The sequence below is a fragment of the Anabas testudineus genome, chromosome 18, assembly GCF_900324465.2.
Source record: "Anabas testudineus chromosome 18, fAnaTes1.2, whole genome shotgun sequence".
In the NCBI taxonomy this organism is placed as follows: Eukaryota; Metazoa; Chordata; class Actinopteri; order Anabantiformes; family Anabantidae; genus Anabas; species Anabas testudineus.
The window spans coordinates 21,753,248-21,769,021 of record NC_046627.1 but is presented as its reverse complement, the minus strand read 5'-3'; the positions used below and the strand labels follow the sequence as shown (position 1 = coordinate 21,769,021).

Sequence of the window (15,774 nt, the reverse complement as noted above, 5' to 3'; positions counted from 1 at the left end):
GCCACATGCACATGCTGCGACTGGTAGGAAAGTAGTGATCCTTTTATAATTGTGAAAAATGTTGTTAAAATGTGTGTATCTTAGTTCAGAATTTTCTCGTTGATCTTTTCCATTTTACTTTAAGATGATGCGGCACAACATCTTCCTGAGTAAAAAGGTTTCGTCTGCATTCCTGATGCTGCTGCTGGTGTGTTACCTGGCTCAGGTACGGTGTGCTTGATCATTTCCTAGCAAGGGCAGAATGTATGGGATGAGATTGCATTCTTTTTGAGAGCATAGTTTAATGATTTCCTTTTCAGATTTTGTTAGGTTTTCTCTTAAAACCCTTCCCTTGAGATGTCTCTTGTGCTCACATTTGCTCTGCACATGTTTAAATCTGTTTGTGCTCTCAGATTTCCAGTGTTCCTGCTCCGACCTTTCTCCACGTTCTCAAAACATTTGATTTGTGCAGGCTAACTGTTAGCATCAAGTGCTGCAGCATTGTGCTGTTTATCTACAACATATGGACACAGACGAGAAGCTGCTGTTTTGACCTTCCAGGACTTACTTACAACCTGCTATTAAGGAGTAGAAATGTAAATCATCATCTACATGTCAGTAACTCAGGTTAGTATTGTAATGCTCCATTAATTTTTACTTAGCGTCAAGGCTAGGTGCTAACCAAAACACAACACAACAGAGACAATTGTAACGTTGTCTAACAACGTTTTACCAGTATCTTATCTCAAACGTGGCATTTGAACACAGCTAAATATACACTGTCAAACACACAGATGGGTTTGACCACCAGGGTCAGGTGGTTTTGGCTTAGAGAGAGAGAGAGACACAGACACACACACAGACATCAGAGGCTAATTGGGCTTTCTTGTTTCTTTATGAAGAGAGAGCCTCGTCTCTCCTATTGAATGTGTGGTAAACACAACCATGCACTTGCATAAACATGCAGGGACAATAGTTTGCAGCCTTGTCTGGCTGGTCATTTATCCAGGAGACAGCCATCAGGGAAAGTATGAAACTAAAGGAGGCTCCTGCTGCAGACTTGCACTCCTCTGAGGAGAGTGAGGAGCATGATACCAGCAGTGAAGAGTCACTCGAGAGTCAGGTGGGATGAGAGGTGGAACTCCTGCTAGGCACAGAGGGGACCTGCAACTTGGAGGAGGAAGAGAAAGTGGGAACGTCTCAATAGAGATCAAAAAATGGGGAAATCCCGTGGTCTGCCACACATGAAGAGCCCCTGCCATTCTTTCCCCCTTCCATCTTTATCCCAGGACAGACTTACACTCCCATGGTCATGAGGAGAAAGAAGAGGAGGAGGAGGAGGAGGAGGAGGAGCTACAGCCAGGGACCTCCAGAGAGCAGAAGCAGTGTGTGGAACCAGTGCACCAAATGTGGAGTGCATGCATGCTAAATTCACCTCCCAGGGATCTGTGGTTTGTGCATTAACATGCATTGTAAACACACAGACACACATGACAAAACAAGACATCTTATGACACACAAATTGGAAAATATTGCATATGTTGAGTTTTTCTCTACTGTTCTTATGGCAAAAAGGGCATAAAAACTATAATTTTATTTCACTTGTATGAGAGGGCCCGCTTAGCCCCCAAAGGTAAAAAGTATAAGTTTTGTATATAAACTCTTATTGCTTCAAAAATAATAATCAAGTTGTTATCAATTACTGACGTAGTCAAGGCTCTAATACCCTCGTCCCGAATATTTCACTTTGCATCTTATTTTTGGTAAATACGGCATGTTTTTGTACACTGCTCAAAAAAATAAAGGGAACACCTAAACAACACAATGTAACTCTAAGTCAATCACACTTCTGAATAATCAAACTGCCCACTTAGGAAGCCACACTGACTGACAATCAATTTCACATGCTGTTGTGCAAATGAAAAGACAACAGGAGGAAATTATAGGCAATTAGCAAGACACCCCCAATAAAGGAGTGGCTCTGCAGGTAGTGACCACAGACCACTTCTCAGTTCCGATGCTTTCTGGCTGATGGTTTGGTCACTTTTGAATGTTAGCGGTGCTTTCACTCTAGTGGTAGCATGAGACGGAGTCTGCAACCCACACAAGTGGTTCAGGTAGTGCAGCTCATCCAGGATGGCACATTAATGGGAGCTGTGGCAAGAAGGTTTGCTGTGTCTGTCAGCGTTGTGTCCAGAGCATGGAGGCGCTACCAGGAGACAGGGCAGTACATCAGAAGACGTGGAGGAGGCGGTAGGAGAGCAACAACCCACCAGCAGGACCACTATCTCCGCCTAGTGGTCCTGCTGGTAACAAGGGATAGGAGGAGCACTGCCAGAGCGCTACAAAATGACCTCCAGCAGGCCACAAATGTAGAAAAATAATGAAAATAATAATGCATCAAAATCAAAGTTGTTATCAAATTTTGAATTACACTGGAACATAAACTCAGCACAAACAGCTTGGGATCTGCCTGGGATAGAAGGAGGACCATGGTTGGAAGAAATAACAAGAGTAAGAAGAAAGTGGCTCTAGAAGTGTTGTCATCTGACCTAGAACTGGCCGAAGAGCCTAATAAATGTTATTCCAGATTTGTTGTGCATGGCTTCAGCAAGGAAACAACTGCTTTGAAAAGTAATCTGAGCACTTCTTATGGTATAAGCCCTGTCTTTTCCCTTGCGGTTTCTTATAGAATTAATAGGGGAGTGCAGGATAAAGTTAGTAATAAAATCATTGGAACTATATTAAACAGCCTGTCTGACCTCTATAAGATAAAGCTTGATGATTTTACACCATATGACCATGATTTTAACATCAGATCTGAACCAAATCCTGAGACATTTACATTTATACATGAAACAAAATTTAACAAAATTACATTAACAGATCACAAAATTGAAACTTGAAACTTAAACTTGAAACTTTAAACAGATTAAATAAATCTTCATCGGTGGTTCATCTTTTGAACCACCAATGTTATCCCTCTGTGTCCATGACTACAAACATGTCATTTATTTTTCTATCTGAGGCCCAGGTCTTAAAGCTGACTAACCTGTCAGTGTCCACTCAGGTATAATGTCAATAAAAAAAGGTTAAAGCAAAGAAATTTTTAAAATTGACTACACCTGACTGTTGAAAAGCTGTGAAACAATAAAGGTATTATTTAACTAAATGACGTGTTAATTATGGAGCACACTGCTCTTCTCTTTGTGCTTCTTTGGTGTTGTTTTGTATCTCAGGTAACTTCCTCCAGCTCAGTTTTACAGAAAAACCTTCATCTCTAAACTTTTTTTCCAGCTGTGTAACAGAAAAGAGATGGTACAGTGTGAATTTAGATATAATTGCATGAACTTGTAAATAAACATAACTAGAAGGTTGATGTCACTATTATTAATAGTAAAATGTGAGATCTACCTGTTTCAAGATGATATTGATCACAGCAGGGTCTTTCATGTTCACAGAGGGGTTCTCAGCAGACAGAGTCAATCTCACCAAGTGTTTCTTCAGTGGAACTGGTTCAGAAGGTAGATAATAATCTACAGTTAAATGCTGACAAAATACATATTATATTCCTACAACATTTGACTTTGACCTGAACATGATAAGTACAGGCCATTTCTTGTGTTTGTCCAAGACAAATAAATTGATGCTGATAAATAAGAGTAAAACCTAGATTTAGGCCTTTTGTTTTTGTTGTTATTTGTTTTTGTTTTTTTATTGGATCCTTGTATTAAAAATATCTTGAATTAAATATATTGGGGCTTGTTTCACTTGTTACAATCTCTCTTTTAACTGAATAACACATTCACAACTGGAAGTCACTCAGTAAAACCATAGTGTGAGCTGCTGACCACTGAGTGTTCGATTGGATCCAAAATTTGTACGTTGAACTCACGGCTTTAGATTTTATCCGAAAAATCTACTTTGTTTTAATTAACGCTAACTCTACCATTAAATAATAATTTATTAGAGGAAAAGAGTTGCTTTAGGACATATACAACCTTAGTTCTCAAATTGTTTGGACATTTGGACACTGGTTCTAAAATCTATATAAAAACAAATCTCATGAACTCACATTTGATTCACAATACAACATAGAAAACTTATCAAATGTTAAAACTGATAAAATGGACCATTTTAAATACAAAAAAGTTTTTTAAATAATGGTAGCAACATGTCTCAAAAAAAAAGACCAGTGTCTGACTGCAGTTGTCTGAATACAAACATATGCTGCTGTAACACTTAGATATAGCTTTCAGCATAGATGGTGTCACGGTTCCTGTCTCATCTCCGTTCCCTTGGTGTTTTTGTCTCCCCCTGGTGTTCACCTTCTCACTTACATCTACAGCCACTTCCTAATGCCCTCATATGGACCACCTGCACTCTTCACTCTCCTGGACTTTGATTATGAGTTGTTTCACCCGTGTCTTTAAAAGATCCCTCAGTCATCATACTCGTTGCCAGTTTCTTTCCAATACACACACGTCCTCCTGGTTGGTTTGTATATTGATTGTTTGTATGTTGCTTGTTGCACAGTTTGTTTATACATGGACTTGAGTTCACCCCTTTATTTAACCCAGGACGTTACATTTTTGTTTCCTTTTTGTATTTTCCTACTTGTGAGTTTGCTGCCATTTGCAGCACTTTTCAGTTGTTGCTTTTTATGTCTAGTTAAGTGAGTTAGTGTGTATTTTGTCTGCCTTAGTGCTTTTGATTTGCATTGTTACTTTGTGTTTCTGGTTAGTGTGTGTCTTGTCTGCAGTTCTGCATTTCTGTCAGTGTGTGTGTAAATTATTATATATATATATATATATATGTATATATATATATATATATATATATATGTATGTATATATATATATATGTATGTATATATATATATATATATATATATATATATATATATATATATATATATATATATATATATATATATATATATATATGTATATATATATATATATATATATATATATATATATATATATATATATATGTATATATATATATATATATATATATATATATATATATATATATGTATGTATGTGTGTGTATATACACATACATTGGAAACTCAAATCCAAAATAAACACTGAAACTACTCGAATATTATTTTACCCAAATGCAAAAAACTACAACATACAAAAAAATTAAGCTTCAAAAGGTACCAAAAATGTAGTTTTACAGTTCTTTTCAAAACACCATTTTTAAGTTTTTTGGTGTCATCCTGCTACTTCTGCAGACGGCTGTCCTTGGAGCAGTGCTGGCAGTGAGCAGAGTTTTTCACTGTGGTGTAGGGAAGACATCTGGCAGCTTGTCAATGATAATTACCCCTCTTTGCGACTCAACAGTAGATGAGAGAAAGTTCGAGGTTGGGAAGGAATTAATAAACAAAGACAACGATAACAGAGAGACAGAGAGGAGAGGAGAGCAGAGGAGGAGAGATACAGACGACAGAGAGGAGAGGAGAGAGACAGAACTCCTTCAGACTCCTTTCTGTTCATATTACCCACTGGGAGCACTGATATGTTCAGAAATTGTCTTGTCAAACAGCATTATGAGACAAAACACGCTTCACGCTTATCTGGTGTCTGGGAGGACATTCATGCACATGCCACCAGGGGCGTGTCTGCTTCTGGAGCTTTGCTCTGGGGGACCTCAGTGGAGCACATATGCTCGGCCTCCGCGTGCTCATTTTTTCTGTTTTATTTGAGGGACGTGGCTTGTTCCTCTATGACTCACACAGTGTTGAGTGAGTCACTGGTGTAATGCGTGGCTTCTCCGGGCCTGGGAACTGCGATCCACTTTGTTTGTTAATTGTTTGGTGTTGTGTTGATGCCCTTTTGGAGGGTTTTCCATGGCTTTGCTATGGTTGCAGGACTGTGCCCAGTGGGGTATAGAGTATTTCCTGCTTTCGTTTAGACACAATGGAGCGAAAGCCCAGGGGGCAGCTCCCAAGTGACACAGAAAGTTGTTCCTGTGAATTGGATGCCTAATTCACAGTAGTTGGGGTTACAGTTCTTACAGTTCTTAACCAAGAGACATCCTATGTATCTTAAATTTTAAATGTTAATATAAATAAAATCATAAAGTGCTGTAGCTGATAGGTCAAATATTAATGGTCATAAAAAATATTACTAAATTCCACTTGTGCTGTACACTGCTGTCAAAACAAAGCAAGCAAATCCAAACTGTGCTTAACACAGTGTGCTTTACAACAGTAAACAACTTAAAGCAGTATAATAAACTCAATCAAAATGATGTGCATGTTAACGCATGTTACAGTAACAACAGACACAGCTCAGCTGCACTCAGGTATAATGGTGTCAGTTAATTTTACTACTTTATCACTATCCCATCAACTACTATCATGAAACTATACTTTCACACATCTCTAGGACATCCTGACTAACCCAATGTGTAATTAGCCTGAAAATTTGTTCTGCTTTAGAGTCTGACAGAAGCTAACATTTGCTACATTAACTTTTGGCCATGGAGGCATATCCATGAGGGGATGCACATATCTCTACAGGCTAGAGAATGGCATCTTGCGTCACAAGTAAGGGAAGGGGACGAGGCAGGTATGAACTTAAAACTAGATTTATTCACAGAAAAAACACACAAAACAGGGAACTAAGGGGGGTGTCAATGGACACTACAAAAACAGGCAAAAACACGAGGACAAAGTAACAGCATAGAACTACCAATATGGCAGAGAACAAAGTAACAAACAAGAAACCAAAGTACTAAAGAAAACCACTGCTTACACAACTCACAGAAAACAGGTGATTAGTGTCCAAAGAGGGGCAAAGTCTAGAGGGTCTAGGTTCAATAACTTTATGTGTCCAGAGAATGAGGTTAGCTGACTACCTGAATATACTGAATGACCAGGTTATTATATCAATGGAATTTTTCTTTCCTGATGACACGGCCCTATTCCAAGATGGCAAAACCAGGATTCATTAGGCTCAAATTGTGAAAGAGTGATTCAGAAAGCATGGCACATCATGTGGATTGTCACCACAGAGTCCAGACCTAAACCCCATTTAGAATCTTTGGGATGTGCTGGAAACGACTTTGTGCAGCGGTCCGACTCTTCCACCATCAACATAAGATCTTGGCAAAAAACTCAACTCTGGATGGAAATAAATGGTGCGACACTGCAGAAGCTTATCGAAACAATGCCACAGTGAATGTGTGCTGTAATCAAAGCTAAAGATGGTCCAATGAAATATTAGTATGTGACTTTTTTTGCGGGGATGGGCAGTGTAGATATTCAGCAAATATTATTTCCCCCTTGAGATCTGGTTTGTTTTTAAAACATTCTTTTTTTTTAATTATTTTGAACAGTGGATATTAAAGAAAATCCTCATAATCGTTCAACATACACAGTAACTGAAATATCAGTTTGTCTCTTCTCTTAACAGCTGTTGCTCCTTTGTGACATGATAAATACAGGAGATGCACCAAACATTCTCTTAAAAACCCTAATTTATTCATAAAACATAAACTACAAAAGAGGAAGAGATGTTATAATCAGTAAAGTCAGTAGAAGTGTATAAGTGTAAAATGCAACGTTTGACAGAAAAACCATGAAGAAACCAAACAAAAGGAATGGACTAGGTCTACTACACCACTGTGATGCCCCCAGTTCAATTGAATTCAATTGAAATATAGCTCTAAATGTCCTTTTTGTCCTTTTATTAATAAATAGGTTCCATTGTTATTCATTTCTCAATCTTTCACCATTAATACCTATAACATGCTACCTTCTTCTTCTTCTTCTATTTCCCTCTTTACTTTATCATCGTTTACGTTAACATCTTCACAGACAAAGACACAAGATACATATAGATTAAAGGATTTACTACCTTTGACTACAAACATGTCAAAGTCATTTATCGTTCTATCTGAGGTCCAGGTCTTAAAACTGAGTACCCTGTCACTGACCCAGACCCACCAATCCAGAAATCCAGTCCCAGACAGTGTAGGAAAGAAATTGGGGAAAATGGTGTAAAGGTTACTTGTGACTGTAAGATTATGAGCCCACATCCCAGACCACTGGGAATTTTCTATTTAGATTTAACAGCTATTAAGCTTCTTTTATACAGATATCAAAGCAGCTTACAGGTATTATTTAACTAAATGACGTGTTAACTAAGGAGGACACTTCTCTTCTCTTTGTGCTTCTTTGGTGTTGTTTTGTATCTCAGGTAACTTCCTCCAGCTCAGTTTTACAGAAACACCTTCATCTCTAAACTTTTTTTCCAGCTGTGCAACAGAAAAGAGATGGTACAGTGTGAATTTAGATATAATTGCATGAACTTGCAGATAAAGGTGTATTAGAAAGATGAAATAAGGACTGTCCATAGAACAGAAACTGTGTCCAGTTAACATAAATAGCAGAAGGTTGATGTTAGTATTATTTACATTTACATTTAGTCATTTAGCAGACGCTTTTATCCAAAGCGACTTACAAGTGAGGTACAAGGCAAGCAAACAAAATCTAAGTCAAGAAGAAACAACATCAAAGCAAAGTGCAATCAAAAAAGTGTTTCTGTTTCAAGAGATGTGAGAACGAAAGAGTAGAAACGTTTTTTTAAGTGCAAAGGAAGATGCGGAAGAGTTCTGTTTTCAGCAGTTTTTTAAAGATTGCTAGTGAGGTGGCTGAGCGTGCAGAGATAAGCAGCTCATTCCACCATCGTGGGATCTCTGAGCTGAACCAGACGACGTTCTATTACTATTAATAATAGTAAAATGTGAGATTTACCTGTTTCAACATGATATTGATCACAGCAGGGTCTTTCAAGTTCACAGAGGGGTTCTCAGCAGACAGCGTCAATCTCACCAAGTGTTTCCTCAGTGGAACTGGTTCAGATGGAGGGTAGATAATATTCAATGCAGACAAAACAGAACTTTTAACACCTACCCCATCTGACTTTGTCCTACAGACAATAAGTACAGGCATTTGAAAATCCTTACTGGTGGATTTTGTTGTCCAAATTACACTAAAAGTTGTTGTTTGTTATTGACAGACTAATTGATCCTGACCAATGACAGTAAACCTTGTTGTTGTTTTTTTTTTATAACATTTGTTTATCCAGAATATACCCTGGATCAGGGACACTGAGAGTACTTTCAATTATTACAGTCAATCATTTGCATGAACACTCAGACCACATTCACAAGTTAAACACAGTCACACCTGGAGGTGTCATGATTCCTGTCTGATCTTGGTCCAGGTGGTTTAGTTTTTCCCCTTTTTACCTCTGCTCACAGCCACTTCCTGCCATGACCAAACATGGATTGATTCACTCTCTCCTTCCTCTGCTCTAAATACTCAGTCTGCTTCACCTGTGCTCCTCCTCTCCATCATTAGCTCCTCTCTGCTCTCACTTCTCTGCTAGATTGTCGTGTCATGTTATGAACTCTCCAGTCATTTCACAGCTTTGTTTCCAGCTTTGTATCTAGCTCTGCTTCCAGCCGTGTCGTCCTGCCTATACTACACCCTGGACCTTGTCCCTGTATCCCGAACCTTAGTTCCCTGTCTATGTGAGTTGTTGGTCTTCCTCTTGCAGTGATCTTTTGTTGTTACTCTGTGTTCAGGTTGTTTTATGTTGTCACTTTGTTTTTTATGTTTTTCCAGTTTTCTTGTTGTATCTTTTTGACACCTTCCTTAGTTTTCCAGTCCTTCTATTCTGAGTTTGTGTGTTAATAAACCTTTTTCCCGGTTTTACTCCTGCCTCCATTTTTCTTGACAGGGGGTTGCCCTCCTTTCTTTCAGCTTGCCGTCATTAGTAAAAGGTAAACAGTCTGCACTTATATAGCGCTTTTCTACCTAGCCGGTACTCAAAGCGCTTTACACTGCGTCTCATTCACCCATTCACACACACATTCACGCACCGATGGCTGACCTGACTCACCGGGGGCAACTAGGGGTTCAGTATCTTGCCCTGTGATTGGCAGTCAACTGCTCTACCTATTGAGCCACAGCCACCACTTAGTCTTCAAGCCTTTTGTTGCCTCTTTCCAACTTCTTTGAGCTGTGTCACTGTCATGTTGTAAAATATTTCAAATTTTTGGGAACTGGAGTAATAGTTTGAATTTGTACTCATTATATTTAAGCTGTCATAACCTTTTGTTACAACTAGGAGCCGAATTCTGTTACTAATATTCATCATACTTACAAACATTAGTATATTTGGCAAAATGTATTTAATACCAGTTTTGTAGGATTAAACAGTTGATCTAGATTTGATCAAACTCACCATCATAGCAGAAGAAGGGTTTTTCTTCATTACAATCAGCAGAGCTCCATTTTCCTGCTCTGTTTAACATAGTTGTAGCACATGTCTTGTTACTTTGTCCATCAACCAAATCTTCAACATATTCCCAGTTTCTGAAAGAGAAGTTTCTCCCATCTGACCACCTCCAGGTGTCTCTGAACACACCGATCCACACATAACTTCCAGACTTCACACTGTTATCATCCAACTGATCAAGTCCACTGACCAGGTCTGTGTGATTTTCTCTGCAGTATCTCTGAGCCTGAGGCCAGGTCAATGTATAGTTGATCAAATGAAATGATTTGTTGAATTGTTTTGTTTCTGCAGGAAAAAAGTTGGATACCAAAAACAAAAACAAACTAAATAAAAAAGATGTTATAACTGTCTAATTTCTAATTTATTATTATCCCAAAAAATTGTTCAAGTTCTTAAACCCACAAATAAATATTTTACATGTCCAAATAAAAAACAACTCTTAAAAAGTATGATCTAGTAAAAACACTTATAACAGCATTATTAGTCACATATTCTTACCATTGTAGCAGATAAATCGAAATTTATAACCACAGGGGTAATCACTCCATTTTTGATTGTTCATCAACAAACAGTTCTCTTGTCCTCCATTATCATTCGGCTCTCCAGATTCCCATCTTGTCTGATTTTCATTGAACTTCAGTCCTGGTAGAGACCAGTACCACCTCCTGTTGTCCTTTCCTGGGTAGCTGTGCAGACCAATCCAGGCTTCAGTCAGAGTCTCTGTAGACTTACGGAGCCTCTCCATGTCTGTCATGTTAGACACTATGGCCAGGTCTGTATAGTTCTCTCTACAGTATTTCTGAGCTTCATCCCAGGTCTTATTCTCTCCAATAAAGTGGTAAACATACAGGTGACATGTGAAGAAGAAACTCTGACCTAAAAACAGAGGAAACACCGTTTTTAGTCTAGTACATTATTATTTTACTGCTAACAAAAACAGACTTTGTTTGTGTTTTTTAATCCAGATTTATCTTTAGCTGTTTTCTTCCAGAAGAGGAGGGTGATATCAGGACATGATGTACAGTACAACACAACACATGAATGAGAACAGTTCACAGGTCAAAGACATTTTTATTTATTGTTCTCATTAAAACTACTTTGTTTAAAGTGATGGGAAAATCAGACATATTCTTATCAACAGTCAGATACTTTAGTAAATTTCAGGGTTAATCAGCTTGTTGGAATATTTCACTCACTATTTGACTTGTTCTTTCTGTTTTCAGTTGTTTTATTTAAAATGGTAGTAGAGCTGCTGTAGATGACATTTAATCCACTTACCCATCAGAATGAACAGAAACAGACTCCACTGCATCTTTTCCTGCTTTCAACTGAAAACAAAGTAGAACAAGTACAAAGAACCCAAACTCTGATTCACCAGTTTGAATTGTTTGCAGACATTTGATGAACTCTTACATATTTTTACACAGATTTGACTAATGATTCACATCCAGGAATGCATTTCAGCTCTTCAACATATCTTCAATACAACTCTCTGCACCAGGTCTAAACTAAAAACACACACAAATGTATATAATAGAAATAAATATAGTTTGTTTCAATAACATTTACAATATATATTGTTAAGATCACTATTCACCACAAGCTGTTAACTTACATCTGGTCTTTTCTTCTATCTTCTCCTTCACTCTGATGCTTCTCCTTGTTGTGCTGATCTAAACTGTACATAACTAACATCTCTACAAATATAGGTTTGTGCTCTCTTTCTGGATGAAAACATTTGAATAATATTAGAATATGGAGATTTCAGATCTCTCTCAGATAATGATTCATTTGCAAGAACAACAACAACATATCACATGAAAACATATGGAAACAAATTGAGACAGGGTCCTTTCCAAAATGGTACAGCCATTTATTTACTTGTTTTTTGTGCTTTAGGTATTAAGTATCCTTAACACCAAAAGTTAAATAAATCACTAACTGATTAATTATAGGGAATCGTACAATCACGTTTATTCCCCACTACTTGTATTTACCTCCTCTCATATGTGTATTGGTCATGTTGAGCCAGTACCAAATTTGAGACCTTAACCTGAACCAAATCTTTCAATATATCTTTTTATATTTCTAACTTTTGCTGACCATTAGCTTGTCAGCTGATGCTAAATACCTGTATTATTTATCCTCTTCCTGTTTACATACATTCTTATATTTATTTTCAACAGATGCGTGACGTGCTGTGTGCACAGGTGCACTGAGAAAAGAATAAAGCCAGTTTTTAGTATCAACTGGTACTTCCTTAACTTTGTTTCCTGGGAAAAACCCAGAGGGGCCTGTGTATCAATCATATCTCTGTTGTCTTCATCAGATTCTGACTTCAATTACCTTGTATGCATCTATGGGATGATAGATGGGATGGACATCTTTAACTAGTTTGTGAAGATTTGAAAACTTACAATAATGAGGAATTCCTGTGCTCTTCTGTGAAATAGGACAGATTTGTGTAATAAACTTGGTAATGTATGTTTAATAAACCAGAGCTTGAGCGTGATGAAGCCATTACAGGAGGCAACACTGATTAATCAATGTTGTGGTGCATACCAACAAATTTAAAATATGTTGGTTATTTCTCAGTAAAAGCTATTTTTGTCATTGATTATCATAGGTTTGTAAGTTCTTCTTGGGTCTGTCCTGGGTGTATCCTGCCTCTCACACAATGAGGGCTGCGATTGGCTCCAGCACTCCTGCAACCCATGAAAAGTCAAGTGGTTACAAGATGGATATAAATGTACAATGCTGAAAATAATACAAATAAAGCAAAACGATTGAATGAGGACATGTGTCCAAACCTTTGGATCATAGTGTAGAAAACTACACCTGCTTTATATTTTTACTGTCCTCAGTGAGTCATTAATTTACACTTTAATACTCAAACACGTCATCAGCTCTGTCAGTGAGCATGACACTAGCTTAAAGAGGATTATTCTCAAACACTGGGAGACGCCAACTCCACTGTGCTTCAGACACATGTTGCTTGAACTTGCTTTAGTTAGTCACATATGTCCTTGGTCAAATGATTCTTTTTGTTTTTTAGATCAACTCTTTTTTTGTTTTTTATATCTGGTTAAGATCAACTACTCACTATCATTTATTAATATATGTTTATATGTTGTTCAAGTTAGGTTTACAGCAAAGATCTTGAACAGCCTTCAGTATACTTTCTAAATAACCTGGCAATAGAAAATAATTAACCAAGTAATGGTTAATGTTGCTATAATGGAAATTCAGCCAATATTTAAGTCAGAGAATGTGTTGTGGAACAAGGGATAGCACTTAAAGAAGCAATATTAGATTTAATTTTGGATTCATATTTTAATTGTGAAGCTCTACTGAACTACATTTGGATGTGTTAAAATTCCAAATACTGACAGTTTTTCTTATAATTGATCTTTATTCTCATCCTCTGTCGTAAATGGTTCCTTTTAGCTCTTGATTGTCCTGATGGTAGGATGAGCTATAGTAGAAACATGCAGTGACTTAGCAGCACCCCATTCTTCTGCTAGATCAAGAGACAACTTAAACAAACTGCAACAAACTGTATGTGGTACATATACATGTGAAATGTGAAGAAGAAACTCTGACCTAAAAACAGAGAAAACACTGCAGTGATGAAGCTGATATCAAACCAAAACAGTCACTACTTAGACTTTGCTGCCTAATGAACCGGGTTCTGCCCTCAGGTCACTTACTAAATTATTTTACTTTGTATTGATACTAAATGTGGGCTTTTCTGTTGATTTATTAAACCAGATCAACACTTACCTAAAAATGGTTTATGGGCCTGTTGAGTTGTTTGATTATATAATTATTCACTTCAGAAACCATAAATGAGTGAAAACTCATGTGGATCTCAGCTAACTCACTTTCTGTTGATGACACGTCGCTGTCAGCAGCCAACACTGTACAGAAAACATTTTAATGAGAGGCTGGTTACATATAATTGTACTATATGTTTGTTTTTTCAATATCTAAATATTAGACATATTAATAGAGCATCTTTTAAAATTAAAACTACTAAATGTTTTACAGTATAAAAGCAAATAATATTAAACCCACACCAGTGCTTTCAAATTGTTTTTCAAATCTTTCTCCATCTTCTCAATCTTTTCTTATTTGCCTTGATTAGATTCATATTTACTTTAATAACCATATTAAGTTTATACATTTGGAAAATAAAGAAAGGAAACAGCCTTTGTTTAATTTATCTACTTATACACTAATACATTAGTTCCTATTTGTAGCAGGCACATTTAGGTATCTTTTGTTCTGTCATACTTAATATACGTACGTAACAAATGTTTGTTTAATAATTCTTGTGTTAATGTGTGTTCATATTTAATTTTTTGGGATTGGCTGCTCATGCTGCTGGTCATTTCTTGAGGCCCTGAAAACAGACCTGTTTTATACAGGAAGAGGCTCATCAGACTGTACCATTGCCTACCACCTCTAAGGGGGAATCTGGATTGGGATGTTGTGGACTATGTTAATTTATATAAACATTAATTCTTTGGATGGAGTATTTCTTGATTAATTGTTTAATTATTTAGAATTGAAAAGACTGACTGTTATTTTTTGCTTTTTTGAAGTTTTGTTAGTAGTGTTTGTTTTTAGCTATCCCCTGTGTGTCATATATGGTCTGATCAAGTCAAGTCCCATTAACCTGTGTGTTCACTTCTTCAGGTCAGTTGCTTTAGTCTATTCAGTTGAAGTTAAATTTGCTTAGTTAACTTTGTCTGAGTTTAGTTTAGTTTGTTTTTCTCTTTTATGGGCCAAAGAACTCTTAAATATGTTTTGTGAATTATCTTTCACATTTGTTGGATAATTAAACCCCTGTTTTGAAAATCCACTTGTGTTTGGTTTGTTTACTTGGTCCCTCACAGTTATAAATATTGAAGCAGAGTGAAGGACTTAGCTTAAGTGTCAACGTAAGTGATTTCACTTACACTCTGATGTTGATCCTTGATGTGTTAATGTAGACTGTGAATAATAAAATATGAAATACTATAAATTATACTATAAATATAAGTGAGGTTCTCTTTAGCTTCCTGAATATCAACATCTGAATAAATAAATATGATGGTTTCAGGTGGATATCTGTAAAAGATAAAGATTAATTTATAACATGAGGAAATTTATTTCAGTTAATTTGAATGCTAATGAAAAGAAAAGTGCATTTCAAAAATAAATAAAGAGTCATAAGCCACTCATACACTGTCTCTACAAGCCAATATGCTGCCTTGCTGTGCCAGTATGGTGGGGGTCCATGTTGACCTTCGAGAGGTTGCATCAGGGGCATGGAGAGTTTGCTGCACTGTCTGTGAGACAGATCAGAGCTGACATCAAATGTGAAATAGGTGTGAAATGTTAGTGAAACTTTGTTTTGAGACCACCTGCTGCAGTTATTCCTACGTACACTGGAGGAAACAAACAGAATTCACAACACGATTCA

At 37.0% G+C, this 15,774-nt stretch overlaps 1 protein-coding gene across 5 annotated transcripts; it reads right to left on the bottom strand.

Annotated features, from left to right (window-relative positions):
• Positions 1–7,663: 7,663 nt before the first annotated feature.
• LOC113157267 (macrophage mannose receptor 1-like) lies at positions 7,664–13,148 on the bottom strand. 5 transcript variants are annotated; one of them, XM_026352631.1, is made up of 6 exons: positions 11,920–13,148; positions 11,583–11,812; positions 10,803–11,180; positions 10,251–10,589; positions 8,753–8,856; positions 7,664–8,253 (listed from the first exon to the last, which is right to left on the bottom strand). In XM_026352631.1, the coding sequence occupies exons 2-6, from the start codon at positions 11,614–11,616 to the stop codon at positions 8,140–8,142; spliced, it is 969 nt and encodes a 322-aa protein (XP_026208416.1). In that variant the 5' UTR covers positions 11,617–11,812; positions 11,920–13,148; the 3' UTR covers positions 7,664–8,139. The 5 variants fall into 5 exon arrangements, with proteins under 5 accessions (XP_026208416.1, XP_026208417.1, XP_026208418.1 ...); XM_026352632.1 differs by having other exon boundaries at positions 11,583–11,632; XM_026352633.1 differs by having other exon boundaries at positions 11,583–11,622.
• Between the last annotated feature and the right edge of the window lie 2,626 nt (positions 13,149–15,774).